General features: G+C 37.4%; 1 protein-coding gene across 1 annotated transcript in view; it reads right to left on the bottom strand.

Annotated features, from left to right (window-relative positions):
* LOC102480866 (BCL-6 corepressor-like) overlaps positions 1-21,256 on the bottom strand; it is an 87,207-nt gene extending 65,951 nt beyond the window's left edge. Inside the window, 4 exon segments of the mRNA XM_014584989.1 lie at positions 3,032-3,274; positions 3,747-4,004; positions 20,491-20,733; positions 21,137-21,256. Coding sequence (XP_014440475.1) covers positions 3,032-3,274; positions 3,747-4,004; positions 20,491-20,733; positions 21,137-21,191 — 799 coding nt within the window. The 5' untranslated portion in view covers positions 21,192-21,256.
* Between the last annotated feature and the right edge of the window lie 6,742 nt (positions 21,257-27,998).

Here is a 27,998-nt window from a genome sequence, read left to right as displayed (position 1 = left end):
ATCTGCAGACTTCCCACCAGTCCAGATAAAAACTTTCCTCCCAGCCCAGATAGTGTACTCACCTTCTTGCAAGTCCATGTTATGTGCAAGCCTTCTAGCTTGTCATGGCCAGTATGTATGTTCCTGCTGGTTCCTGCACCTACCCCACTTCAGTTACTTTCTATTGCCAGCTCAGCCCCTAACCAAGTACTCTGGCTCAACCCAAGCTGGATCTGGACAAGAAATACTGAATAAACTAATGAGACTATGGAGACTGGCTGAGTAGAGAGAATGTCAACACTTTCTCTAGGGACTGCAGGTACCCAAGCCCTAGACACTACCCAGGAGTAGACCCCACTGAGAATAATCAGGCTTGACTTTTGAGGAGCAGGAGAGATTTCCTCAGAGCTTTTAGATTGTATGGCTTCTACTTACAAAAACAAAGAAAAGCCAACTCCTTAAATCCAATGAAGTGCTGGGGGATTTCTCCCTCCTGAGTTTCCCTTTTGAAGTAGAAAAATAAGAAAAACTCTTCTAAATTCCAAAAAACATACCACTGACATGGATCTCAGTAGACTAGTCTCATATACAAAAGAACAGGGAAGTGTTGCAGAATTAACACACATTTAGGGATGCAGAAGCACAATCAGGTTCATGGGGGGGGGAGTTGTTCTTTCCATCTCAACCCACTCCAAACTGACAAGAGCTACATACACTCTTATAGGCTAATGACCAGAGGGAGCACCTATAATACAATCAGGTTTCCACAGTTTGAGATAATGAGCAGAGGACTCAGAAGACAGAACCATCATCCCAAGATGGAGGTATTTGAAAACTGCTACTCAATATGGCAAGTAAGGTAACTTACACTGTCCTACCATCAGCCGAAAGCCCAAGGTAAGAGTTCCTTGAGCCAACTAATAAATTCAAGAAGAGCCCCTCGGGAACCAGCAGTTAGAGTAATGGCTATGTCGCTGGACTCCCACGTAGTCAACCGTGGTTCGCGTCCCGGACCCGGTGTCTTAAAACTCACGCCGGGCACATGTGCATGCGTGTCCAAGATCCTGAGAGGAGAATGGAGGAGAAGGGATTGCGGCATGACCATCCCAGGGCGATTTCTCACTTTCTGTCTCTATGTCTCTCTCTGTCTGGCGAGTAAAAAAAAAAAAAAAAAAAAAAGCAAATGAAGAGCCCTTCTAAACCTTTCTAAATTGTATCAAGTACAGGCTACATATTCCTGCTCTGATCTGGATGATATGGCTGTTTGCCTGGGACACATCTGAGACCTATAGCTATACTTCCTCCCTGGTATTATGGAACCTACTACAAAAATAAAAAAGAAATGATTACTTCAACAGATGCCTAAGAACCTGCGCAGAGACACAATTAATAGGAGAAAACAAGGCAATCTCTCTCACACATAGGAACATAGTAACTCCTCACTGATGAACAACACAGAAGAATTTAGATAAGTCAGAAAAATAATTCAGAATTTTCATTGTGACAACATTCAAGGAGATGCAAGAGAAAACAATTATAAGAGATGAGAAAAGTCATTACATAACATGAAAGAGAAACTTCATAAAGAAACAAACTACAAGGAAACCATACAGAACTTCTGCAGATAAAAGATAAAAGGTACTGAACTCTCTCCCTCAAATATACATTAGACCATGTAGGAGAAAGACTCTCTAACCAGGAAGTCAAAGTACCCTTCGTTAAAATTACTGAAATGAATAGAAATATAACAAATAAATAAGTAGAAAGGAATAAGTGGGAAATACTAGACACAAATGCCTAAAAACTCATGCAATGAGTATTTCATAAAATGAGAAGAGCATAGAAAAATCTCTTTCAAGAAATATTTATCACAAAACATTTTAGTGACATTACATGGCATAGTGATTAAGGCTCTGGAATCTCTTACGACTGAATGAAGTTAAAGACCTGGACCTGATGACTTGAAACTCACACTGGATGCCTGTGCATGTGTGCCCAAAATTTCAAGAGCAAAAGGAATTGTGGTGTGGTTATCCCCTCTGGGGAGTAGTTTCTTACTTTATCTCTCTCTCTTTTTTTGTGTGTCTCTGGTGAGCACATGCACCCTATATCAAAAATCCATTAAAACAAAAGAGCGACCAGTAGATAGTAGAATGGTTACATCAATGACAGTTGACCATGGTTCAAGTTTCGGAAATGGTGGCTTCCAATTGACGTTGGGCATGAATATTCAGTGCAAGCCCCAAATCTCAAGAGGATAATGGTTTAGGAGTGACCATCCAGCCAGGAGTGTAATTCCTTGCTTTCTGTCTGTCTTTGTCTCTCCAAGTAACACAAGTACCCTATATCAGAAATCTCTCAAAAAAATAAAAATAAAGCTTTCCAAATATATATACAAAAACATCCAGATCCAGAAAATGCAAAGAATGTGGAAACATCAAAAAGAGATGATAGGAACCATCAATTAGCATAATGGTTATGTCGCTGGACACTCTTGTAGTAAACCACGGTTCAAGTCCCGGACCAAGTGGCTTAACCTCAAACCAGGTGCGTGTGCATGCACAAGATCCCAAGAGAAGAAAGGAGGAGAAGAAACTGTGGCATGGCCATCCCCCAGGTGGTGATTTCTCACTTTCTGTCTTTCTTTCTGTCTCTGTCTGTCTTTCTGGCAAGTGCACACACCCTATAGCAGAAATCTCCACCCCCCAAAAAAATCTTGTACAACTGAAAAGAAGTGAGCTATGCCTTCTCTCCTATTGCCACTCACTAGCCCTAGGTGAGGGACTTCCTGAATGCTAGATAGCCAGGCTAGTGGTAAGACCCTGGAGTTACAAAGACCTCCTTTATTGGTTTCCTGCACTCTGGAAAGAATTGAGATGGCCCTGAGCAAGTGCATTTCTGAGAATGTCACATGAGAATTTATTTCCTGCCCATCCCAGCCAGAGTCAACTTCTGAGGCTCAAAGTCCCCCATCAGAGGCCTTTTGTCACAGACAGCAGATGAGCCCCACTCCAGGAGTGAAGCAAGCAGTAAAGAGGTAGCCTGCACATACCTTGTTCATTGTCACTGCATTTGAAAGACTCTTCCAACAAGCTTCTATTGTCTTTGGACTCTGCCCTTTTCCTGCTCAGTTTCTTTCTGGTAATGTTATCCCCCTTGGCAGTGCCCTCAGGTTGAACTGCCTGGCTTACTTGCTTCTTGCTCTTCCAGTCAGGTTTGTTCTCTGCTGCTGACACCTGCTGTTCCCACTGTTCTCTAAGGTGCCCGAAGTTGCGTTGCTTTTTTGGATGTGGCCCTGTTGATTGAGGGTGCATCTTTAAGTTGGTCAGCTCATTATAATATGGGTCTTTAAGTGGTTCAATGAATTATCACTCCCTCCAAGGATGTTAAGAAGCTGTTCCAAATCACTAATAGGGTAGGGAAGTGTGCCCAGCAGTCACACTCTCTTCTTGAGTTTTTCACACCATTTTAGGAGGGGTCTATGAGAGTTTAGCCATTTCTCCAGGTTCAGCACTTACATCTGAAGTTGTGGGGAAGAGGAGAGTGGAGTGATCCTGAGTGGAATCCCTGAAGTATCAAGAGGGTAATGGATAAGCTTCACTGCTGTGTCTGTGGTTCCCTATGACCACCTGTGATTTCCTTCCACCTGTGCCTATGGTTGCTACAGGTGGACAGGAGATGCAGTATGTCCACATCTCCTGTTCACCCACAATGGCCACCGACACTTGCCTCCCCAGAGGATACCGGAATCTAACCAAAAAAGTTACCTTTAGAACTCCGTGGTTTGGTTTTCAGCAGATGACCCTCTGACAGCTCTTCCATGATGTTCTCAATGTTACTACCATCACCTGATACTTTGCATTTCCTGTCTAGCTGGACTTTAGGGCTGTTCAGTACATCGAGTGCTACCTGTCTGGGAGGCAGCTCACTCACAGGCTTCTGCTCCATGAAGTCTATCTCTACAGGAAGATCTTTGTCCCGCATGGCTTCAAAGGAATCATATTGGTTTCTATCACTCTTCTCACCTAGAGCAAGGAGAAAAGAAGAATATGAAGAATATATGACTGAAGGCAAGATATGGAGATCAGGTAGGGATTATTCCTAGGTTATTTGCTACTGACAAAGTGTTTCTTGAAGATCACGATCCTCCCTCACTGAAAGCACAGGATCCTCAAAAATAGAAGTTCTCCATCCACTGATAGTGAATCTAAGTTGTTCAGTGGCTTGAATTACATGAGAGCCCAAGGTCTGTTTCCTAGTACAATTTGAAGGCTGGGAAACATGACATGTACTGGTAATCCCAGAGATTTGCAAAGGCTAGGCCAGAGGATCATGACAATGAGATACTGTATTAAAAAATAAATCAAAGATGCCAAAGGAAGAACACACCACGAATAAAAACAAATGTAACAATCAAACAAGCAAACAACAAACTGAGGTCAATCAGCATCTAAATCAAAAAAGTGCATTTCTCAGGCCACTTCAAAAATCACTCCTGCTCCTTCCTAGGCCTACTTATCCCATCATTTACCTTCAATTCCCAACTTTAGCAGCATTTATCTGAAGGGGTAGACTTCATTCTGACTTTGGCTACCATTGCTCTCAACATTGAACAGCTCTTAAAAAGAGTGTCCAAAAGCAGAACAGACATGGATGCTGCTTTCACTCTCACAAAAGATTGACAGAACCTTTGACCTCAGTCAACAATGGTGGACCAGAAGAAGCCTTCTCCAGGGGATAACATCCCAAGCTCTGAAGGCACACTTGGCACTGGATGAGCAACCCATAACATAGCCAAGGTGGATCTTTTGTCATGGTAGAGACAGGCTGCCCTAATCTCTGTTCCATGTAGCAGATGCATATAACTGCTCCTTGGCTCAAGGACAAAAAAAATAGACTGCGAATTTCACATTCACTCTTGTCTCTCGACTATTAACTACTCTGGCAGTTATCCTTGTTTTATGTTGCTTTCTTTTCTCTATAATTTTAATTTACATTTTCTCACATATCTTTACAGTATACACTTCTTTTTCCAACACAAATATCATGCACATCAGTTAAGACAAGGATTCTACTATATACATTATCATCAAATTATTTTCATTTTTTGTCAATTAAGCAAACTTCTACCTGTTTTTTCCTTTTTGTTTTTCTTCCCTCTCTTTGATACTAAACTTTTCCCCCGCATTTTATTTATTCACAAAAGATCTTAAAGTATGGACAAAGCAAGAATCTAATAGCAAGTACACTATAATTTTCTTCTGAAACTATTTATTTGCTCTTGCCATACATTTTACTAAACAGATGTATAAACTAATTGATTTGCAAAACAAATTAGGTTAATTTCTATTTGGTCTATTATTTGCACAAAGCCCCATAAGAATTCAATTCTTGATGCAAGGTAACAAATATTATGATATTATGAACTATGCAAATTACCATTCTGCCACAAAATAAGAATGCTCACAAAAATTTTCCAAATGCAAAGGGGAAGGAAGGGAGAAAACTTTATGTTTCAATTTAAACAAACAAACACACACACTCCTTTCTTAAAGGGAGAAGGATAGGCCAACTGCACATTCAAATTCATTCTGGCTTTTTCTGTTTTTTTCTTTTTTTTTTTTTTTTCCGATGGAAGGCCTCTCGCCATAACATTTACTCAGTTTACTTCAATTGTGAAGTTGGAATATACTACAACGTAGCTTACTGGTATACACTTTATGAACACAGATTGAGTGGATCAAAGGGAGAAATGTGAGAGAAATTATTCACAAAAAAAGAATTCTAAGACTCTTAGACCAGCTTGAATTGTGACCCTGATATTTGTGACTTTTGAAGATGAAAATCCTCCACTCACACTATTTGAGTCCTGTGATATCAGCCTACTCTGAAAGTGATATAACATGGATATGTAACAACTATATCAGTAAGATTCAGCAACTTCAAAAGTGCACTTTTAAATTTTTAAAGTATACTCCCTCCACCCATCATACACACACAGGATTTAGGTAGGAAAGATGGATTAAACCACACAGTTTTCCTTTCAAGATGATACTGCAGTGTTCAGGGGACCCTGCACAGAAAGAACATCCATGCTCTGTTCCCTTTCTCATAACATATTCCTTACTGCTCAATTAGACTAGGAATGTCCCAAGGGCACATCTTATATTTGAACATTAAATCTCATAGAATTGCCTATATGTATAACAGAGTGAACGCTGTCTAAGGCATCTTTCTCAGGAAAAATGTTTTCCACTGAAGCTTTTAGGCTCACTTCAAACTTCATAATAATGGAATGATTTCATATTTCCTACACCTGGTCTTTTACCAAAACAATTGGCATCTTTTGTGCAGTTACCTGTGAAACTTGTGACTGCTTATTTCATAGCCTGACCTCAGTAAGCAGTGAATAACAGACGATCTCATCTCCCTGCTTGTAAGAGAGACTTGTCAACTGTCTCCTCCAGAGTGTCCCACCTGGGAAAAGCTTCAAGGTATCATGACACTGTCATGAACACACTACACATCCTACACTTCTGTTTGTAATAAAACTAGAAGGTAAGGATAAGAAGAAATGCCTGTAGTTGTTCACAATGAACTATTATCATGATCGCTAATAATAATTTTGGGATATACTGAAATCCTATCTATCCATGTATACATGTAGCCACTTTCTTCCATTCTCAATAGGACCTCTTTCAAATCTAGTTCTCTCCTCCCAATGTCAGAGCTTCTTAGAGCAAACAGTCAAACTGCCCTATGTGAAGGTCTCCTAGGACCTGACCTTGCACAGGACAGTAATAATAAGAAAAACTGTCAGTATCACATTCCTGGACACTTCAACTCTCCTCCCATGGGGCGATTGAAACTTGTACCCATAGGATTACCCATGGAGAAAATGGAGATGGATAAATGTTGACAGAAAAAAAAAAAGATCCAGAAATGCTATGGGACTCAAAAGCAGGCTTCCCCATATTATTAATAATATACATTGGAAAAGTGTATAAATAAATAAAGGGACAACTCAAGCAAGGATCAGGCCCTTGACCTGATAGATAAGGAGCTGGATACTAGAAAGCCGAAGAAATGGATCAAGTGGGTGTTTGTTCATTCTCAAAATACCAAAAAGAGGGCGAGTCCCCCGGTCCCCCTTAGGGGATGATTTCTTACTTTCCCTCTATCTTTCTCTGTCTCTCTCTGGTGAGCACATGTGCCTTATTGGTAAAAAATTTAGAAAAGGTTTGGTCTTAGACATAAGAAAGATGTGTGTCCTTAATTAACATTACATTTAAATCATGCCCCCCAAAATTATCTGAAAAACTAAACAGAGCAAGACAGAACCAATTAAACTGATCCCAGAAAACGGGCTAATTTATTTGTTTAGGAAGCATTAGAGACCTTCTTTCCTGATGGAAGAGCAAGAGACAGATTTACACTTTACCTGGAAAAAGAAAAAGTGGACAAATTATATAAAACTTTAGTTTTCAATACATAGGACATCAGACAAAAAGAACATAATCCCAGAGAGAAGGGGAACAAGTGAAGTGAACCCAGTCATTGCCCCAGTGTCTTCATACACCCTGGGGTGTACCAGTTCAGCTGTTGGCCCTCTCCTCAAAAGTCTGAGTTTCATTCACGGGACCTCCTCCTCCCAGCATTTACATCCTAACATGCCATCTCTTTCCATTTGCTCCTGCAGCTGAGTTATGCTGCTACTTTTTCTCTGTTACCTCCAGGTAACTTTTTTAGTTCTCGATACTAGCTTCAATTATTCTGCATATTCAGATCTCTCTAATGTGTGATTTCTAGTTTTCCAACTGGTATAGAATTCTGCTATGTGTCAAGTAATGAACTAGGCCAATTATACTATTTACACTTTTTAAAAAAAATAAAATCCAATGTGGTAGATAAAAACCACCCTTTTAATGATTAAGAAGTTTAAACCTTAGAAGGGTTAAATAATTTTCCCAAGGTTATGGAGATGCCCATGATACCTCCAGGATTCAAATCTATCTCATCATAAAGGCTTCACTCTCTGTCACAAGTAATATTATACTTGGACAAAGGACTTTGAAAGGAAAGAGAGACTTTTGCCATTACTCCCGGCTAAAACCAGGATAACATGTGTCACTTTAAATAATTTCATTTTAATGCATTTAAAACTAGAAAGCATCTGATATTTTAAAAATGCATTGAAAAGCTAGTGCTTACAACAATCTTCTTCATGATTGGATGATATACCATATTTTGATAAATTATAAATATCTTCCTACCAAAACTAACATTGTAATCATTGAGTTCTGGTAGACATTGAAGGCTAAAGGGGTAGAAAAATAACTTGGCCTGAAGAATTCTATAAATATGATTTCAATGCTTATAATAAAGTATTGGAATTTACTGTCTGCTTGACTTCTTAGTGATGTATGTGGTGACCTTTCAACACCAAGCACAGGTTCGTCAAATGTGGAACATTAGAGTTCTTACATGCAAGATATAACATCTTATGCTTGGCAATATTTTGCTTTGTCTTTTCCCTTTTGGAAGATTTATAATAAAAAACAAAGTATAAAAAAAAAAAAAGGAGGGAGAAGAGGATAAAGACAGCAGTGAACAATAGAGAGGCAGGATGTTAATGAGAAATAGATATGGTTTATTACCTGTTGATGATGACATGTATAGTATTCTCAACTGAACCGGTCTGGGAAATATTTCATGATGGGTGAAGTCTCTTTAATAAGCAAAATGAGAAATAGTGATTGACTGTTTAAAAAATTATAATAATAATTATTGGGAAAAGCATGGAAAAGATATTGAATGATAAAGCGGGGAGATTGATATCTCTGTATTGACTGACATGCATGGCATTCCCTTTTGAAAAAGCAATGGAAGTCAATGTAAAGTTATATGTAATCTAGTGTAATAGAAAGAAGATTATGATGATAATAAAATAAAAAAAAAAAAAACCTTCCCCATGCCCTCTAAACTCTGGGAATGGAAGGGAAATAAGGAAATTCATACATTAGTTTATTCATTCAATAAGTATTTGTTAAAAGCTTACAAAAATGAGAAATTATCTGTTGATAATAGCATGTATTATATTATCTTTAGCTGGACTAATATATAGTGTATTCATACTGGGAAAATTCATTTTACAAGCTGTAATGATATACAGTGATTTAATGTATAAAATAAAATAAATAAAATTTACTATGTGGGGCCAAAAAAAAAAAAAATCCCAAAAAGAGACAGGATTGAGGCATGACTTCAATGCTTTCTCACCCACTCCCTGAATCAATATTTCTCTCTCTGGCAAGCACCTGTGTACTAAGGTAAAACCAACACACAGAACAAAACCAAATGAATCCCCACAATCCTTAATTGACACATTGTCACAGGCACTGCTTTTACTATTAAAACACACACACATACACACACACACACACACACACACACACACACACACACACACAAACTCTACCATTGTGGAGCACTTGTTACAGCTTCTAAGGCATTTCTCCCTAATAGTCAATCCTTAACTAAGGTTCATGTTTAAGTAAAATTTATTTATTTTTCTTCTCAACCTTGATTCATATGTCTGTCTGCATTTCAGGTTAATATTTTAGTGATTCAAGATGGGAATGAAAGAGTATAAGTGTTATATACACACACAAACTCTACCATTGTGGAGCACTTGTTACAGCTTCTAAGGCATTTCTCCCTAATAGTCAATCCTTAACTAAGGTTCATGTTTAAGTAAAATTTATTTATTTTTCTTCTCAACCTTGATTCATATGTCTGTCTGCATTTCAGGTTAATATTTTAGTGATTCAAGATGGGAATGAAAGAGTATAAGTGTTATATACTATTTAATGTTACTCCAAAAATTTCAGTTCAACTGATTTCATTAATTCACTGAAACCCTGGTTACTTTTCTCCCAAGAATAAATCTCTTGCATTTTCTCTACTTACTTGTTGAAGTCTGACAAGTTCTGGTCACATGTATCTAAAAATCTTATGGGACCAATTTAGTGCTTCTGGCTGAGAGAACAGCTCATTGTCATTTTTCACTTCACAATTTACCTTAGTAATGGAATTCATAATCCATTGAGAAATTAGTTCTGTGGGGATTAGGGTTCAGGAGGGCAGTTTGTTGCCAGTTTTAGTTTGCTTTGAGCCATATATTTGAATCTTAAATTCAGAACTTTTGGGATGAGCAGGTGACATGTAGCCTATGATGCTGGATCCCACATAACTGACTCCATAAGTGATGAACCTGACAGTTTAAAAATTATACCTGTTGAACATGTTTCATGGTTTTATCAATGGTGCTGGGGAGAGGTTTTCACCTGCTGAAATATCCATTTTGTAAGATAAATAATAATGTGATTGAATGTATAGAAGAAAATGAAATGAAAAAAATAAATAAATAAAATAGTTATGAGAAAAAAAAAGAATGACACTGAAAATTAAATGGATGTTTGAACCTAAAAAAATAAATAAATAAAAATAAAAATAAAAGAGTTTAAACCCATCTTGGTCTAGTTTCTAGAAATTGAGAAGACTTTGAACAATAAATTCTTTTGCAATTAACATTGTTTCCAATTCTTAGCTTTCAGCATTCCACTCCAATACACTGACTTTTGTGAATGAAAATTTTTCATGATACATCTATAAAATAAAAAATAGTAGTAATAGAAAAAAAATTATACCAGCTCAATGTGCATATATGCCCCAAATCCAAAGAGTAAAATGAAAGAGAAAAGTCTGCAACAGGGCCATTTCCTCCAGAGAATGATTTCTCCTGCTCTCTCCCTCAGTCTTTCAAGCACACATGCCCTATAACAAATAAATAAATAAATAAAAACACAAACAAACCAAAAACTTTTTCCTCTTCAGTTGCTAATCTTCTTCCCTTTAATAGCATTAAATGGATTGGGTGTCCCACAATAAGACAATGGACATTATCCATCTCCAGAACTCCTGAGATCCCAGATAACTGTGATCTAGTGGAAGAAAACTGATGACTGTTTGGAGTATAGTGAACCTGTAAGTTTTCAGATCTAAAAGGACATGCTCATTCCAGTGGTGGCACATAAAGAATCGACATTCCCAGGTAACTGGAGCATATTACCACTAGGTGGTAGTACCAAGATACAAAAATCAGCAGACGAGCCAAAAAACGAAATCCTAATAGTAACAAAGCTAAATAAGCAACACTTTTTCATTTTTTAATCTTAAACATTCCTGTGATTTTAGTCACTGCCAGTCAGATTCTAAAATATGAAGAAATGTTCTGAACCAGAACCATCCTGAAAAGACAGAGGAAACCCTCCTACACTTGAAACTTTAGGTGTTTTATTATTTTAATTTTTAATTTTAATTTCTTTTATACATTCAATCACATATTACTTGGCTTGCAATATGAATATTCCAACATCTGTATGCTTCTCACCAGTCCAGTTGAGAATACTATACACGCTATCTTCAATAGATAATAACTCATTAATTTTTCCCATAAATGCCTTGGCTCTCTATTGTTCTCCTTAAACTCCCTCCTCAGACTCTAGTCCTTCACGCAGCCTCTTTCCCAAACTGTTTCTGGTATTTATAACCATTTTCTGTGTTTCTATATCCTCTAGTCATTCTTTCTTGGCCATAGGGTGTGTACACTTGGTGTGTATCAAGAAAAAAAAACACAGTATGTCCTTCATAGCTTCGTTCATTCAGGATAAAGATTCCTTATTCATCCACTCTCTGTCAAAAGTCCAGGCCTTGGGAACCAGCAGTTAGCATAATGGCTATGTTGCTGGACTCCCACGTAGTCAACCACGGTTTGCATCCCGGACCCGGTGGCTTAAAACTCACGCTGGGAGCGTGTGCTTGTGTGCCCAAGATCCCGAGAGGAGAATGAAGGAGAAGGGATTGAGGCGTGACCATCCCCTCTGGGTGGTGAATTCTCACTTCCTGTCTCTCTGTCTCTCTCTTTCTGGTGAGCACACGCACCCTATAGCAAAAACCTCTCCAAAAAAAAAAAAAAAAAAGTCCAGGCCTTGTTTTTGATTTTTTATAATACCTGAGTAGTTTTCTATAAGTACACATGACACATTTTTTGAATCCCTTTATCTGTTTGTGGGCATTTGGGTATTCCGATATCTAAGCAATTGTGAACTGTGCCACAATAAACAACAACGTGTGAGCACTTTTGCAGTTAAGGATTTTCCTGTCCTTTGGGTAGATCCCACCAAATGGGAATGGTGGATCATATGGTAGTTCTATTTGTGGATCTTTGAGGAATCTCCATAGGTTCTCCGCTGGACCAATTTACATTCCCACAAGCAGTGTAGATCTCCTCTTTTCATGACATCCCAACCAGTACTTACATCTTTTTTTTTTCCCTTAATCTTAGTCATTCTTAATGGGGTTAGGTAATTATCTCATTGTAGTTCTGATCTGCATCTCCCTTATGATGAAGGAGGCTGAGCATTTTTTTCATAGGCTTTTTGGTTATTTCTATTTCTTCTTTAAAAAGTGTTTTTTATTCAACTCATTATCCTATCTTTTAATATGATTGATCATCTTTTCTCAGGACAGTTACTGGTATTCTCTGTGTATTCAGGTTTTTAGTCCCTTATCAGATGGATAGTACACAAACATACTTTCCCATTCCCAACCAGCAGTTAGCATAATGGCTATGTCACTGGATTCCCATGTAGTCAACCACAGTTCGAGTCCTGGACCCAGTGGCTTAAACTCATGCCGGGTGCAAGTGCGTGAGTGCCCAAGATCCCAAGAAGAGATGAAGGAGAAGGGACTGTGGCATGGTCATCCCCCCTAGGGGGTTATTTCTCACTTTCTATCACTCTGTCTCTGACTTTCTGGCAAGTGCACAGGCCATATAGCAAAAACCTCTACAAAAATAAAAATAGTTTTCCATTCAGAGGGCTGTGTATTCACACTAATTACTGCATCTTTTGCCATGCAGATACTTTTCAATCAGATGGAACACCATTTGTCTATTTTGATATTAATGTCTGTGCTTTGGGTGTCTTATTTCAGAAGTCTTTGCCTACCCCAGTGTCTCCCAGAGTTCCCCCGGTGTTCTCCAGCAGCAGTTTTATAGTTTGGAGCCTTAGATTTAGATCTTTGATCTACTTTAAGTTGAGTTTCATCAACGATAAGAGGTAGCAATTTAGATTCATCTTTCTACAGGTGGATTATCAGCTTTTCCAGCACCATTTGCTAAAGAGGTTTTCGCTTACCCACATAATTGATAGGTACCTTTTGTCAACAATCAGCTGGCATATGTCTGCGAGTTTATTTCTGGGGTCTCTATTCTGATCTATTGTCCCACCTGTCTGTTTCTGTCCCAATACCCATGCTGTTTTTATTATAATAACTTTGCAATGAATGCTTTTAGATACAACTCATATAGAAGTTTTTCTTGCAGGGTTTTGTTAAAGGGAATTCCATAATTCAGTTTAATTCAAACAGCAATGTCCTAAATAAGGATATCTTCAAATTTCGAAACTGGTCTATTTTCACACATTAACTAAAAGGAATGATCTCCAAAATTAAACAAGATCTATGGAAAATTCAATTTTCATACTATTTTGAGGCCTTGAAATGGAGAGATAAAAGATAGTCTCCTTAACAACATTCTAGAATCTACTAATGCTCTTAACCAGCTTTGTGACTACCTCTAACTCTCTCTACTCTGACTCCTCTATCAGTATAGTATCTTCTTTACTGTCAAAATTTCCATGCCCAGATCATTCTACCTTGCCTCTTCAACCTTTTCTTGTGAAATAACTTACAAAGACTAATCTTTTTAAAGAAGGACTCTACCTATAATGTTTGCACCTTTCAAAGAGAAGATCATGTCTGCTAAGAGAAAACCTATTGTATACCAAACTTTGTCTCAGAAAGAACTTACCCACATTGGTAAGGACTTCCTTTACCTTAATGTAGACCTTATAAACAGTTGTTTAAATCTGGCTTATGTGTGCAATCATATTTTGCAGTTTGTACCAACCAATACATATTCTGAAATAAAACCAAGAAATCCTTTTAATGGGTTCAATGTAATAACCCCTTTGGCAACCTTAGAAACCAGTAAAAAACCTTCTTCCTCAAAGTAAAGTCACTATAAAAATAACAGGAGTACATTTATGGGACAAAGAAATGGGTTATTATCTGTAGAGGATAATGAGTACAGTGTACGCAACTGGACAGGTGAAAAATGTATTCATGTTGGAACATTTACTTTATAAGCAAAGTGACATATTTGATTGAATGATAAAATAACTTAAAATAAAATTTAAATCAATTTAGAACAAATATATGTTAAAGGGGGAAAAATAATTTCACCTGGAGTTGCCAAAAAAAAAAATAAATAAATAAATTGTATCTAATCAACCAGTGAATGTTTACAAATCCCAGGCCATTGCCTTTACATTTGAAAAAGAAAAGTTTAATCAAATTCATTTTTTTAACTTGTTTTCGCTTCCTCTGTCTATTCATTACCCATAAATTTTCTTGAAACATATAATGCATGTATACTGTTTTCCCAAAGGCGAAGAATGCTTTTAGAAATTTATAATGAAATGAAAGATCATGTAATAAAGATAAAAGAACCAATCTAGATTCAGTCAGATATTTCTTTCTGAAATGAAAGTGACACCTTTCAGGTATAATCATTACAGTCAAAATCAGCTACAAATTAGAAATACAATATTGCTAAAAATAAAATCCACAATTTCCATTAAATTCAAATGAATCTGAGACCACCAGAAAGCATGGAAGTTAAAGTAATATATTCCACATGGCCTACTGCCCAGTTCAGTTACCAGACCCAATGGCTTGAAAATCATGCTTGTAGGTTTGTATGTGCCAAAATCCTGAGAGGAAAATGGAGAAGGAATTGTGATGTGGCCATCCCCACTGCAGGTGATTTTTCACTTTCTATCTGATAAACACACATTCCCTATAGCAAAACTTAAGTTAATTTATTCATTTTTCCCCTAATCAATATCACACTATATCTTTTAACACTAAAAACAAATGAAGGAACAATACAGTATATTAGAAAAGGGACTAATCTAATTTTTCCCTGTACAATTTCAGCAGGTGTACAAGATCAGCAGGTGGTGTGGGGATTAAGGTGTGGTGTGTGGATTAAGGTGCTGGACTCCCATATGGCCAACCACTGTTTGGCTCCTGGACCTGGTGGTTTTCATTCTCTCTCTCTCTCTCTCTCCCCCCCCCCATCAAATTTTTAAAAAAATAATAATAAATACAATTTTTGAAAAAGAGTAGTAAATGATATTATAATCTCTAGACACTAGTGGTCCCAAACTCTCAGATTCTTTTCTTGTCAATATCCATCACCTGGTAATCTTTTACTATATTTGTTTTGCATAATGTCTTGTTTAGCACTCCACTAGATCTACAAAGGCAGTATCATTTTGTTTTTACCTGTCATGTCATGATAGGCACATTATGTGGGCCACTAATGCCCCAAAGATATATAGTCCCAGTTTCTTGTTTCAAATGATAAAATCAGACCAAGGTGAATTGATGTGAGTTAAATTAACTACAAGATTAAGTCCTCATTTACTATGCTGATGATCTTATTCTATATTCCTCAGATCTACAGGCCTCTAGAAAAATTTTCTTTATCTGTTCAACCAACTTGAGTTAAAAGAACAAGAAGTCTCTTAGCAAAAACTTTGATTTTCAGCCTGAAGTAAAATATTAATGACATATCACTCTGGAAGATAAATTTTCAATAAAACTGCATCAAATTCATTCTCTCCTTTCCCAAGCCAGCATCCAAATAAGAGGTAAACAATGAAACTACTCTATGGATTTAGGGATTTTGCTCATTACTGTAGAAATTAGCCCTCAACTTTTCCCTTCATAGATCAACTTTTGTCTGCCTTCGTAAAGGCTGATCAACCTGACAAAAAATAAATAAAAATAAATTTAAAAAAATAAAAAATAATAAAACACCATACAAACGCAGAAAATTAGCTATCATAACAGAAAATACTGAAAATGTATCTTCTTTTAGGCATCTCCATCAAAATGATCCTTCTCATTATGTACACATGAATATAAAGAAAGTATCCTAGGGTTCTAATTCAGAAATGAACATCAGAACAGGCCCTACAGAATATTACAGTCAGCAATTAGATAAGCTAGAGGGAAGCATCCATTCCTGAGAGCTATTAGTATTTTTCAAAAATATATTTCAGCTATGGTTATGCTTTACAGGTTAGTTGAGGAATTATTAAGGTTTCTTCTCTCATCATCTTTGTGCTCTGCTCATTTGAAGCACTCCTAAAAAAATCCCATTACATTCAGTACTTCTCTGTCAATAAACTTGCTTCTTATAAAATTATACATCTACCTTCTCCTTATATTACTATGTCTCATAATAATTCTAATTCTCTATCTTTTTTACCACTACTATCTGACAAAACTCCATGTGACTGTGTAATTTTCACTGACTACATTCATTCACCTAAAATGGATTTATAGAAGACTCTTTCTGAAAATGCTGATGTGACCTGTTTTACCAGAGAGGTCTTTGAAAAGTAAAACATGATTAAACTGGGCTGAATATAAACTTATGTCCTTGAAAAAAATCATGAAGACAAATTTGCATTTAAATATTAAGTCATGACAGCAAACAGCATCTTCTCGGTGTTCCAACCAGCAAAAAACAAAACACCAAACATACTTTAAAAACAGTAAGTCTTCTTAACCTCTTCAAAAAAACTAATCAAGAATAGTCAACAGATCTTAGAACATGGCTACTTAGAAGCTTCATCTCTGGCTACTATAAAAATTATAAGATATCTATATCCCAGAATTCAGTCAGGAAGATTGAACCACAACAGAAGATGGATTAAGTACATGATGCTGAACTGGTGAAACAGCATTCTATGACTTGACTAAAATATTGCTGCTTTTGTTCCAGGCTTTGTTGTCCACTTTTTAGGATTTTTGTGCTCTCTTGAGCTGTCAATAGGTTCATGTAACTACTATTTGAACAGAATATTAACCTGTTTCTAGGCTTTAACTTTCAAATAAATTTCCTTACCAGTTCAAAACTGCCTTTCCTGAAATTACCAGCTGAACGTGCTATTGAAAGTAGTTAGATTACTTATGAAACTGTGCGATCTATGCAGTTTACTCTAGAAGGGAAACCACACTTAATATGATGTGACGATGCTTAGGGGATTAATATGAATTAATTAATTAAAAAAATTTCAGGAGAAAAAAGAAACATAAAAATTTTTTATTGAAATTAAAATAAATGCATATTTGATGACTGCAGTAAGCTATATAGCCCCAGCTAGGTGCTACGTTATAGTAGGCTCATTCTACACTATGAGGTTTATACCTAAAGTCAGACTTGTGTTCATGTATATGTACATATCAGCTGCACTAGTTATTGGAAATATTTAGACTAATTAGGTTCATTACAGAATCAATTTGATGGGAGAACAGGCATAGAATGCAACCATGGATACCAGAGACAATGGAGGAGGAGGGTGGGACATGGCAGAGCAGGAGGGATAGGGAATCAAGGAGGGCAAAAAAAAGCAAAACATACAGAAATTAAGAAATGGAAAATTATTTGTTGATAACACGTATGTTGATGCGCTTGACTGAGCCAATATATAATGTATTATGGATGAGAAATCTCATTTTGTATACTGTAATGATGTATAGTGAATGAATGTAAGTAAATAAATTTAAATAAAAAAATTAAACACCCCTGACAGTAAGAAGAATCAATCTGCAGACCTCCCACCAGACCTCGGATAAAAACTTTCCTCCCAGCCCAGACAGTGTACCTGCCTTCTTGCAAGTCCAAATTATGTGCCAGCGTTCTACCTTGTCATGGCCAGAGCATCTTGCACCTACACCACTTCAATTACTTTCTCATGCCAGCTCAGCCCCTAACAAAGTACCCTGGCTCAACCCAAGCTGGATCTGGACAAGATATATTGGATAAATGAATGAGACTATGGAGATTGGCTGAGTAGAGAGAATGCCACCCCTCTCTCTAGAGCCCACAAGTACCCAAAACATAGCAACTACCCAAGAGTAGACCCCACAGAGAGTAATCAACCTTGACTATGGAGGAGCAGGAGATAATTCCTGAGAACTTTTAGATGGTATGGCTTCTACATACAAAAGCAGAGAAAAGCCAACTGCTTAGATCCAATCAAGTGCTGGGGGACTTCTCCCTCCACCATTTCCCTTCTGAAATAGGAAAACTCTTCAAAACTCCTAAAGTCATACCACTGCCATAGATTCCAGTAGACAAGTTTCATGTATAAAAGAACAGGGAAAGTGGTGCCGAATTAACACACATTTCAGGGAAGCACAAGCACGATCCATTTCATGGGGAGGAAAAAAGTTGGTCACACCACCTCAATCCACTCCAAGCTGACAAGAGAGCTACACTCGTATATGCTAATGACCAGGGGGAACTCCCTCTATAATACAATCAAGTTTCCACAGTCTGAGGTAAGGAGCAAAGAACCCTCACCCCAAATTGAGGGATTTGAAAATTGCTATCCATCTGGCACAGAAGGCAACTTACACTCTCCTACCATCAGTCTAAAGTCCAGGGTAAGAGTTCCTTGAGCCAATTAATAAACTCAAACAGAGACCTTTTAGACCTTACTAAACTGTATCAAGTACAGGCTACACACATCCTTGCTCTGATGTGGATGACATGGCTGTTTGCCAGGGACACATCTGAGACCTATAGCTATACTTCCTTCCAGGTATTATGGAAACCTAGTATAAAAATTAAAAAGAAATGATTAATTCAACAGATGCCTAAGAACCAGGGCAGAGACACAATTAATAGGGTAAAACAAGGCAAAGTCTCTCACACATAAGAACAAAGTAACTCCTCACCAATGAACAACACAGAAGAATTCACAGGTAAGTCAGGAAAAGAATTCAGAATTTTCATTGTGACAACACTCAAGGAAATGCAAGAGAAAACAAACAATTCCAAGATATGAGAAAAGTCATTACACAACATGAAGGAAAATTTCATACAGAAACACCCTACAAGGAAACCAAACAGAAGTTCTGCAGATAAAAGACACAAGAAATTGAATTCTCCTTCAAAAGCAGATTAGACCATGTAGGAGAAAGAGTCTTTGACCTGGAAGACAAAGTCCCCGACGGCTCAAATCACCAAAATGAATGGAAAAATAAATAAATAAGTAGAAAGAAACACGTGGGAAATACTAAAACAGAAGGTAAGGGCACAGAAAATCTCTTTCAAGAAATATTTATCATATAACTTTCCAGTGACAGCATGTGGCATAGTGTTTAAGGCTTTGCAGTTCCTTATGGCTGACTGCAGTTAAAGACTTGTACCTGGTGACTTGAAACTCACACTGGATGCATGTGCTTGTGGGCCCAAAATTCCAAGAGGAAAAGGGATTGTGGTGGCCATCCCCCTGGAGAGTAGTTTCTTTCTTTCCCTCTCTCTCATTTTCTGTGTTTCTCTTGAGCACATGCACCCTATATCAAAAATCTGTTAAAACAAAAAGGGATGAGTAGATAGAAGAATGGTTACATCAATGATAGTTGACCATGGTTCGAGTCCTGGAAACAATGGCTTCCAAATCATGTTGGGCATGAGTATGTGCATGCCCAAATCTCAAGAGGATAATGGCTTAGGAGTGACCATCCATCCATGAGAGTGATTCCTCGCATTATGTCTGTCTCTGTCTCTCCAGGGGGCATATGGACCCTGTAGCAAAAATAACTCAAAAAAAGAAAATAAAAACTTTCCAAACACACATAGAAAAACACCCAGATCCAGAAAATATAAATAATTTGGAAATATCAAAAAGAGATGACTGGAGACCAGCAGTTAGTGTAATTGCTGTCACTGGACTCCCACGTATTCAACTGCGGTTCATGTCCCAGATCCACTGACTTAAAATCACGCCAGGTGCATGTGCACTGTGTGCCCTAGATACAGAGAGGAGAAAGAAGGAAAAGTGATTGTGGCATGTCCATCCCCCCAGGTGGTAATTTCTCACTTTCTGTCTCTCTGTCTCTCTAGGTCCTCGTGAGCATACATGCCCTATAGGAAAAAGCTCTCAAAAAAAAAAAAAAAAAGGCTTTTACAACTGAAATGAAGTGAGCTCTCCTTTCTCTCTCATTGCCACTAACTAGCCCTAGGTGAGGGACCTCCTCAATGCTAGATAGCCAGGCTAGTGGTAAGACCCTGGAGTTACAAAGACCTCCTTTATTGGTTTCCTACACTCTGGAAAGAACTTGAGATGGCCTGAGCAAGTGCATTTCTGAGAATGTCACATGAGAATTTATTTCCTGCCCATCCCAGCCAGAGTCAACTTCTGAGGCTCAAAGTCCCCCATCAGAGGCCTTTTGTCACAGACAGCCGATGAGCCCCACTCCAGGAGTGAAGCAAGCAGTAAAGAGGTAGCCTGCACATACCTTGTTCATTGTCACTGCATTTGAAAGACTCTTCCAACAAGCTTCTATTGTCTTTGGACTCTGCCCTTTTCCTGCTCAGTTTCTTTCTGGTAATGTTATCCCCCTTGGCAGTGCCCTCAGGTTGAACTGCCTGGCTTACTTGCTTCTTGCTCTTCCAGTCAGGTTTGTTCTCTGCTGCTGACACCTGCTGTTCCCACTGTTCTCTAAGGTGCCCGAAGTTGCGTTGCTTTTTTGGATGTGGCCCTGTTGATTGAGGGTGCATCTTTAAGTTGGTCAGCTCATTATAATATGGGTCTTTAAGTGGTTCAATGAATTATCACTCCCTCCAAGGATGTTAAGAAGCTGTTCCAAATCACTAATAGGGTAGGGAAGTGTGCCCAGCAGTCACACTCTCTTCTTGAGTTTTTCACACCATTTTAGGAGGGGTCTATGAGAGTTTAGCCATTTCTCCAGGTTCAGCACTTACATCTGAAGTTGTGGGGAAGAGGAGAGTGGAGTGGTCCTGAGTGGAATCCCTGAATTTTCAAGAGGGTAATAGATAAGCTTCACTGCTGTGTCTGTAGTACGTCCACATCTCCTGTTCACCCACAATGGCCACTGGCACTTGCCTACCCCGAAGATACCTGAAGCCAACCAAGTAAATTACCTTTAGAATTCCGTGGTTTGGTTTTCAGCAGATGGCCCTCTGACAGCTCTTCCATGATGTTCTCAATGTTATTACCATCACCTGATACGTGGAAACACGTTTGTTTCTATCACTCACTCTTCTCCCCTAGAGCAAGAAGAAAACAAGAGTATGAAGAATACATGACTGAAGGCAAGATTTGAAGATCAGGTTGGATTAGCTGTCCCCTAGGTTATTTGCTACAGACAAAATCTCTCTTGAAAATCAGGATAATTCCTCACTGAAAGTACAGGATCCTCAGAAATAGATCTTCTCAGGAACCAGTAGTTAGCATAATGGCTATGTCACTGGACTCCCATGTAGTTGACCACGGTTCACGTCCCAGACCTGGTGGCTTAAAACTCACGCCGGGCATGTGTGCATGCGTGCCCAGGATCCTGAGAGGAGAATGGAGGATTATGGTGTGACCATCCCCCCTGGGGGGTGATTTCTCACTTTCTATCTCTATGTCTGTCCTGTTTGTCTGGTGATCACATGCGCCATATAGTGAAAATCTCTCAAAAAAAAAAAAAAAAAGAAAGATATTCTATACCCAGTAATAGTAAATCTGAGATGTTTAGTCGCTTGAATTACATGAGAGCCCAAGGTTTGAATTCTAGTACAGTTTGAAGGCTGGGGACCATGGCATACATTGGTTATCCCAGAGATTTGGAAAGGCTAGGCCAGAGGATCAAGATAATGAGATACTGTCTTAAAAAATAAATCAAAGATGCCAAAGGAAGAAAACACTGTGAATAAAAACAAATGTAACAAACAAACCAACAAACAACACACTGAGGGCAATCAGCCCCTAAAGCAAAAAGTGCCTTTCTCAGGACACTTCAAAAATCACTCCTGCTCTTTCCTAGGCCTACTTATCCCATCATTTACCTTCCCTTGGGGACATTCCCACATTTAGCAACATTTATCTTTAGGCCTAAGCTTCATTCTGACTTTGGCTACCATTGCTCCAAACATTCAACAACTCCAAGAGAGTTCAAAAGCAGAATAGATGTGACTGCTGCTTTCACCCTCACAAAAGGTGGCAGAACCCTCAACCTCACTCACAGTGGTGGACTAGAAGAAGCACCCTCCAGGGGATACCATCCCAAGTCTCTGAAAGCACATTTGGAATTGTATGAACACTTCATAACATAGCCAAGGTGGATCTTCTGTCATGGCAGAGACAGGCTGCCCTAATCTCTGTTCCATGTAGCAGATTAATATGACTGCTCCTTGGCTCAAGGCCAAAAAAGACAGACTGTGAATCTCCCATTCACTCTGGTCTCTCAACTCTTAACACTTCTTGCAGTTATCCTTGTTTTATTTTGCTTTCTCTTTTTAAAAATTTTAATTTACATTTTCTCATATCTTTACAGTACACATTTTTTTCCAACATAAATACAATGCATGTCAATTAAGACAAGGATACTACTATATACATTATCATCATCACATAGCTTTTCATTTTTTTGTCAATTAAGCATACTTTTACCTGTTTTTTTCCTTTTCTTTTCCCTTCCCTCTCTTCCATACTAAACTTTCCCTCCCACATTTTATTGATACAAAATATCTTAAAGTATAGAGAAAGCTAGAATCTAGTAGAAAGTACACTATAATTTTCTTCTGAAACAATTTTTTTCCTCTTTACATTCCTTTTACTAAACAGATGTATAAACTAACTGATTTTGAAAAAAAAATTAGGTTAATTACTATTTGGTCTGTTATTTGCACATAGCCGCATAAGAATTCAATTCCTGATGCAACTTAACAGATACTATGGTATTATGAATTTATGCAAATAACCATTCTGCCACAAGATAAGAATGCTCACAAACATTTTTCAATTTCAAAGAAAAGGAAGGGAGAAAACTTAATATTTCAATTTAAACAAACAAACAAACAATCTCCTTTTTTAAAGGGGAATGCTAGGCCCACCTCAGATTCACATTAATTCTGGTTTTTTGCTAGGTGTTGGGATAGAAGGCTTCTCGCCATAATCTTTACTCAGTTTACTTCGATTGTGAAGTTGGAACATACTACAACTTCTGGTATACACTTTATAAACCAACTGAGTGGATTAAAAGGAGTAAACCTAGAGAAATTACTCACAAAAGAATTCTAAGACTCTTAGACCAGCTAGAATTGTAGCCCTGATATTTATGACTTTTGAATATATAAATCCTCCACTCACACTATTTGAGTCTTGTGATTATAACAGCCTTCTCTGAAAGTGATATGACATGGACATGTGACAACTACATTAGTGAGCTTCAGGTACAACAGCTTTTAAAATATACTCACTCCCCCTATCATACACATACAGGCTTTAGATAGGAAAGACGGAGTAAGCCATGTGATTTTCCTTTCAAGATGATACTGCAGTGTCCAAGGGACCCTGCACAGAAAGAACATCCCTGCTCTGTTCCCTTTCTCATAACATATTCCTTACTCCTCAATTAGACTAGGAATATTCCAAGGTCACATCTTACATTTGAACATTATATCTCATGTAATAGCCTATATGTGTGACTGTATGAATGCTGTCTAGCATCTTTCTCAGAAAAATGTTTTTCACTGAAGTTTTTTTCCTCATTGCAAACTTCCTCCTGAGGCAGGGGTTTTACCACTATAAAGAGAAGAAGTTCATCCACATTCAGAGAGGATATGTTCCTCCTCGTTTCTCCCAGCTCCAACGAGTTCAGGCTTTTAGGTGATCATGGCTCTTCCTATAAGGTCATTGTATAAAACAGCCTAAGACTATATAAGGGCTTGCTTTCAACAGGACCAACTCAGATGGTTTGTAAATTGAACCCATTCCACATTCAATATGATCTAGCAATCCCACTTCTGGGTATACAGCCAAATGAAGTGAAATGACTATATTAAAGACATATCTACACTCCCATATTCATTTCAGGATCTGTCCCAGTAACTAATATGCAATCAATACACAGATGAACAATTGTTCAAGTGTGGTATGTATACAAAATGAAATATCATTCATTCTCTGAAAGCATGAAATTCTGCCAGTTGTGAAAACAGATGAATCTAAAGGACATTATGCTGTGGAGTTATGTCAAGCACAGAAAGACAAATACCATTTCCTCTGTCTCTGCCAGCTGTCTCTACCAGTCAGCTGTCCAATACCAGAAAGGCTAATGATCCTATAGATTATTTAAATTACATGTAAAATCTAATACAGTTGAACTCACAGAAGTGGAGAGTAGAATGATGGTTACCAGAGACTGGAGTGAGGGTAGGAAAGGATGGGAAGTTATTTATCAAAGGCATGAAGCTGCAGATAGAAATAAGATCTATGTCTGAAATCCACTGTACAGGAGAGTGACTGTCCATAACATATTGTATGTCTCACAATAGCAAGGTATATTTAAAATGTCTCTTCACACATATGCAAAAATAATAGGTAAGTATGATGATAGGTTTGAGCTAAATGAGATTGATTTACATCACACTTTATCCCATATATAATTATAATTATTGATAAAAAATAATAACTTTTAAATTCCTTAGACAAATAATAAAAATGAACAAGGCGGTATAATTTCTTACCCTATTTTCTCCCTAGGTTGTTACAAAGGCAATACAAAATGACAAAAATCAACCAAAAGTCTATTAAAGTTCTAAACCTAAGACTATAAACGATAAAACTATGGTGGGAAACCTTGAGAAAACTCTGGGAGACATTGGGGTAGGCAAAGACTTCCAAAATAAGACCCTCAAAGCACAGTCAATAATCTAAAAAATAAACAAGTGGAATTACAACATATTAAGAAGTTTTTGCAAGACAAAGTTCTCACTAATTAGTTTGAATCAATAGTCCTTGGAAGGGGAAAGTATTTTTATAAACTATACTTCAGCTAATGGACTGGTAATGATAATACACAGGGAACTCAAGCAGTTTTCCTGAAAAAAAAAATGATCGACCCAATAAAAAAATGGGTGAGTGAGCTTATAAAACAACTCTCTAAGGGAGACATACAAATATGCCAAAAGACATATAAACAATGCTCAACATCCTTCACCATAAGGGAGATGTAGATCAAAACCACAATGATATACTACCTAACCCCTCTCAGAATGAATAAGATTTTAGAAAAATGATAAGTACTGGCAGTAACGAGGTGAAAGGGGTACTCTCCTACACTGCCGGCGGGAATGTAAATTGGTCCAGTCATTGTGGAGAACAATATGGGGATTCCTTAAATATACACAAATAGAACTATTATATGATCCACCAATCCCACTCCTTGGTATTTACCTGAAGGACAGAACAATGCTTAGTCAGTAAAGTGTTTGCATGTCTGTTTATTATGGCATTATTCACAATTGCTAAGACATAAAACCAACCCAAACGTCCAAGAACTGAGGAATGGATTCAAAAAGTGTGTCACATATACTCTAAGGAATATTATTCAGGCATTTAAAACAAGACTCTGACTTCTGACACAAAGTGGATGAAAATGTAATATTTACTGCTCAGTGAAGTCAGTCAGGTTATGAAGACATTGAGTGTCTCCACTCAATATATACCAACTGTCTACACTCTACGGCAGAAACTGAATAACTAGAAGATACAGAAAAATAATAAGTGGTTATAGATAACAGATACAGTGTGGAAAGAGAGTGGGAGAAGTAGAAGAGTCTCAGGAAATACATTAGAGATAAAAATAGGCAAAGCACTTATTAGACAAAGAAATGTGTTATTATCTGTTGATGCTAACGTGTATAGAATCCCAGTTGGACTAGTGAGAAATGTATTCATGTTGCAACATTCACTTTACAAGCTAAGTGACATCTGTGATTGAATATATAAAAGAAATACAATAAAATTTTAAAATTAAAAAATTACAGAAGATGATTTTCAAAAGAAGACATTCTGAAGAATATTGCAAATAACTTATGAATATAAAACAAAACTATAGACAGGGCTGCCAGGTGTCATGGTGAAGGGCACTGGACTCCCACATGGCTGATGATAGAGGTGTGCTCTCTCTCTCTCTCTCTCTCTCTCTCTCTCTCTCTCTCTCCTGGACCTGGTGGTTTTTTTCTTCTCTCTCTCTCCCCATCTCTGGTCAAGTTAAAATTACTTACTCATTTAATCAATCAATTAATCAATTAGTGCATTAATTAAAATAATTCCTTAAAAATTTTAAAAACAATAAATGCAATAACAGCTGACTGGTTGTGTTTCAAACCAATGAAAACCAAAGACTGCCTTAAGGAGCTGTAATTCTACAATATTTATAACATTTTTTTATAATTTAAGAGTTAAAAAAATTAGATCACAGTCATTTCAGAAACTTAGTCAAAAATTTTATAAAATATTTATATCATGGACTGGTTGCATCATTCACATACACACACACACACACACACACACACACAACTGTAAATATCATAAGGCATAGAATAAAACTACTTTCATAGAAAGTTGTATTTCATTTCACTGAAAGCCATTTTTTAGTAATAATTACATAGCTTAAAGGGACATAAATGAAATCTGCCTTAAAATAGAGAAGTGAGGGCTGGTTAGGATGATAAGGAAAGAAGAAGGCAAAAAATGAGGAGAAAAACACCATAGTTAATATTTTGCTTTCTTCAATACAGTTAATACTATATTTTTTCAGCCAGGGTGCTATCTACTCTTTTTTTTTCAACTACATTTGAAGGATAAAGTTAGCTTAGTAAGAGTGATGAAGTATTTTGTCAAAAAGATTGAACTGAATTTCTATATTCATCAATAAATTATAACAATCTTACACATTTGACATCAATATTGAATATCAAAATATAACAGAAATAGAAAATAGCTATTCTTTTTCTTTTTCTTTAAGACATGCACTTGTGCTATCTTTTATTATATGACAAACTATTATTCACTCTTTTTTTTCTTGGAGAGGTTTTTTGATATAGTGCCTGTATGTTCACCAGAAAGAGAGAGAAAGTGAGAAATCACTCCCCAGGGGGGATGACCACACAATAATACCTTTTTCCCCATTCTCTTCTCAGGACCTTAAGACATGCAGGCACACGTGCCCAGCCTGAGTTTAAGCCATCGGGTCCAGAACTCAAAGTGTGGTCAACTACATGGGAGTCCAGCAACATAGCCTTACACTAACTGCTGGTCCCAACAAATCATTACTCCTTCTAAATGTTAAAAACACATACAGAAGCTGAGGGCATATTTTAAGTGAAGACATATGGTGGTATAATAAAAAACATATCTGATCTTTGTCTCAGAGTTCTGGCACAGAGCTCTTAAAACCCTTGATATTTCCTAAGTAACAGAAGTATTTGTTGTCAATCATACTAAGCCTTTTTCATTACAGCTGAGTTTGTGGCAATAAGATGAATGTCCTACCTTAGATAGCTTCAAACTAGTCATCAGAAAGACTAAATGATTAGAAGTTTGGAAATTTCACCACCACCACTGATCCAGAAAAGGAGAAGTTAGCTGTAGAATGAGATCTTTGAAAACTCTAATGCTGTAAGATTTGATGAGGTTTTTTTCACTGGTGAACACAAGGTAGTAACCCTGGAAATGGATAGGAAACTCCACACATCCTGTGCATCTCTTTTACTTGTTTTCTGAGTTGTTAAATTTATAATAAATCTGCAAATATACGTAAAATGCTTTCACCAGTTATCTTACCAGACTATTAAGCCTGAAAAAGGAATTGTAGAAACATTGTCAAGGGTGTAGATTAGTGAAAGTCCTTAGTTGCAAAGTTTAGGTATGCTAAGTCTTTCCAAGGTAGAACTACTATATCCTAATCACTTGCAGTTTAAATTGTTCCAATTATGCTGTAATAATAGTCCC

Source organism: Tupaia chinensis, unplaced genomic scaffold (assembly GCF_000334495.1).
Source record: "Tupaia chinensis unplaced genomic scaffold, TupChi_1.0 Scaffold148398_1, whole genome shotgun sequence".
NCBI lineage: Eukaryota > Metazoa > Chordata > Mammalia > Scandentia > Tupaiidae > Tupaia > Tupaia belangeri.
This window is presented reverse-complemented; position numbering and strand designations above follow the sequence as displayed.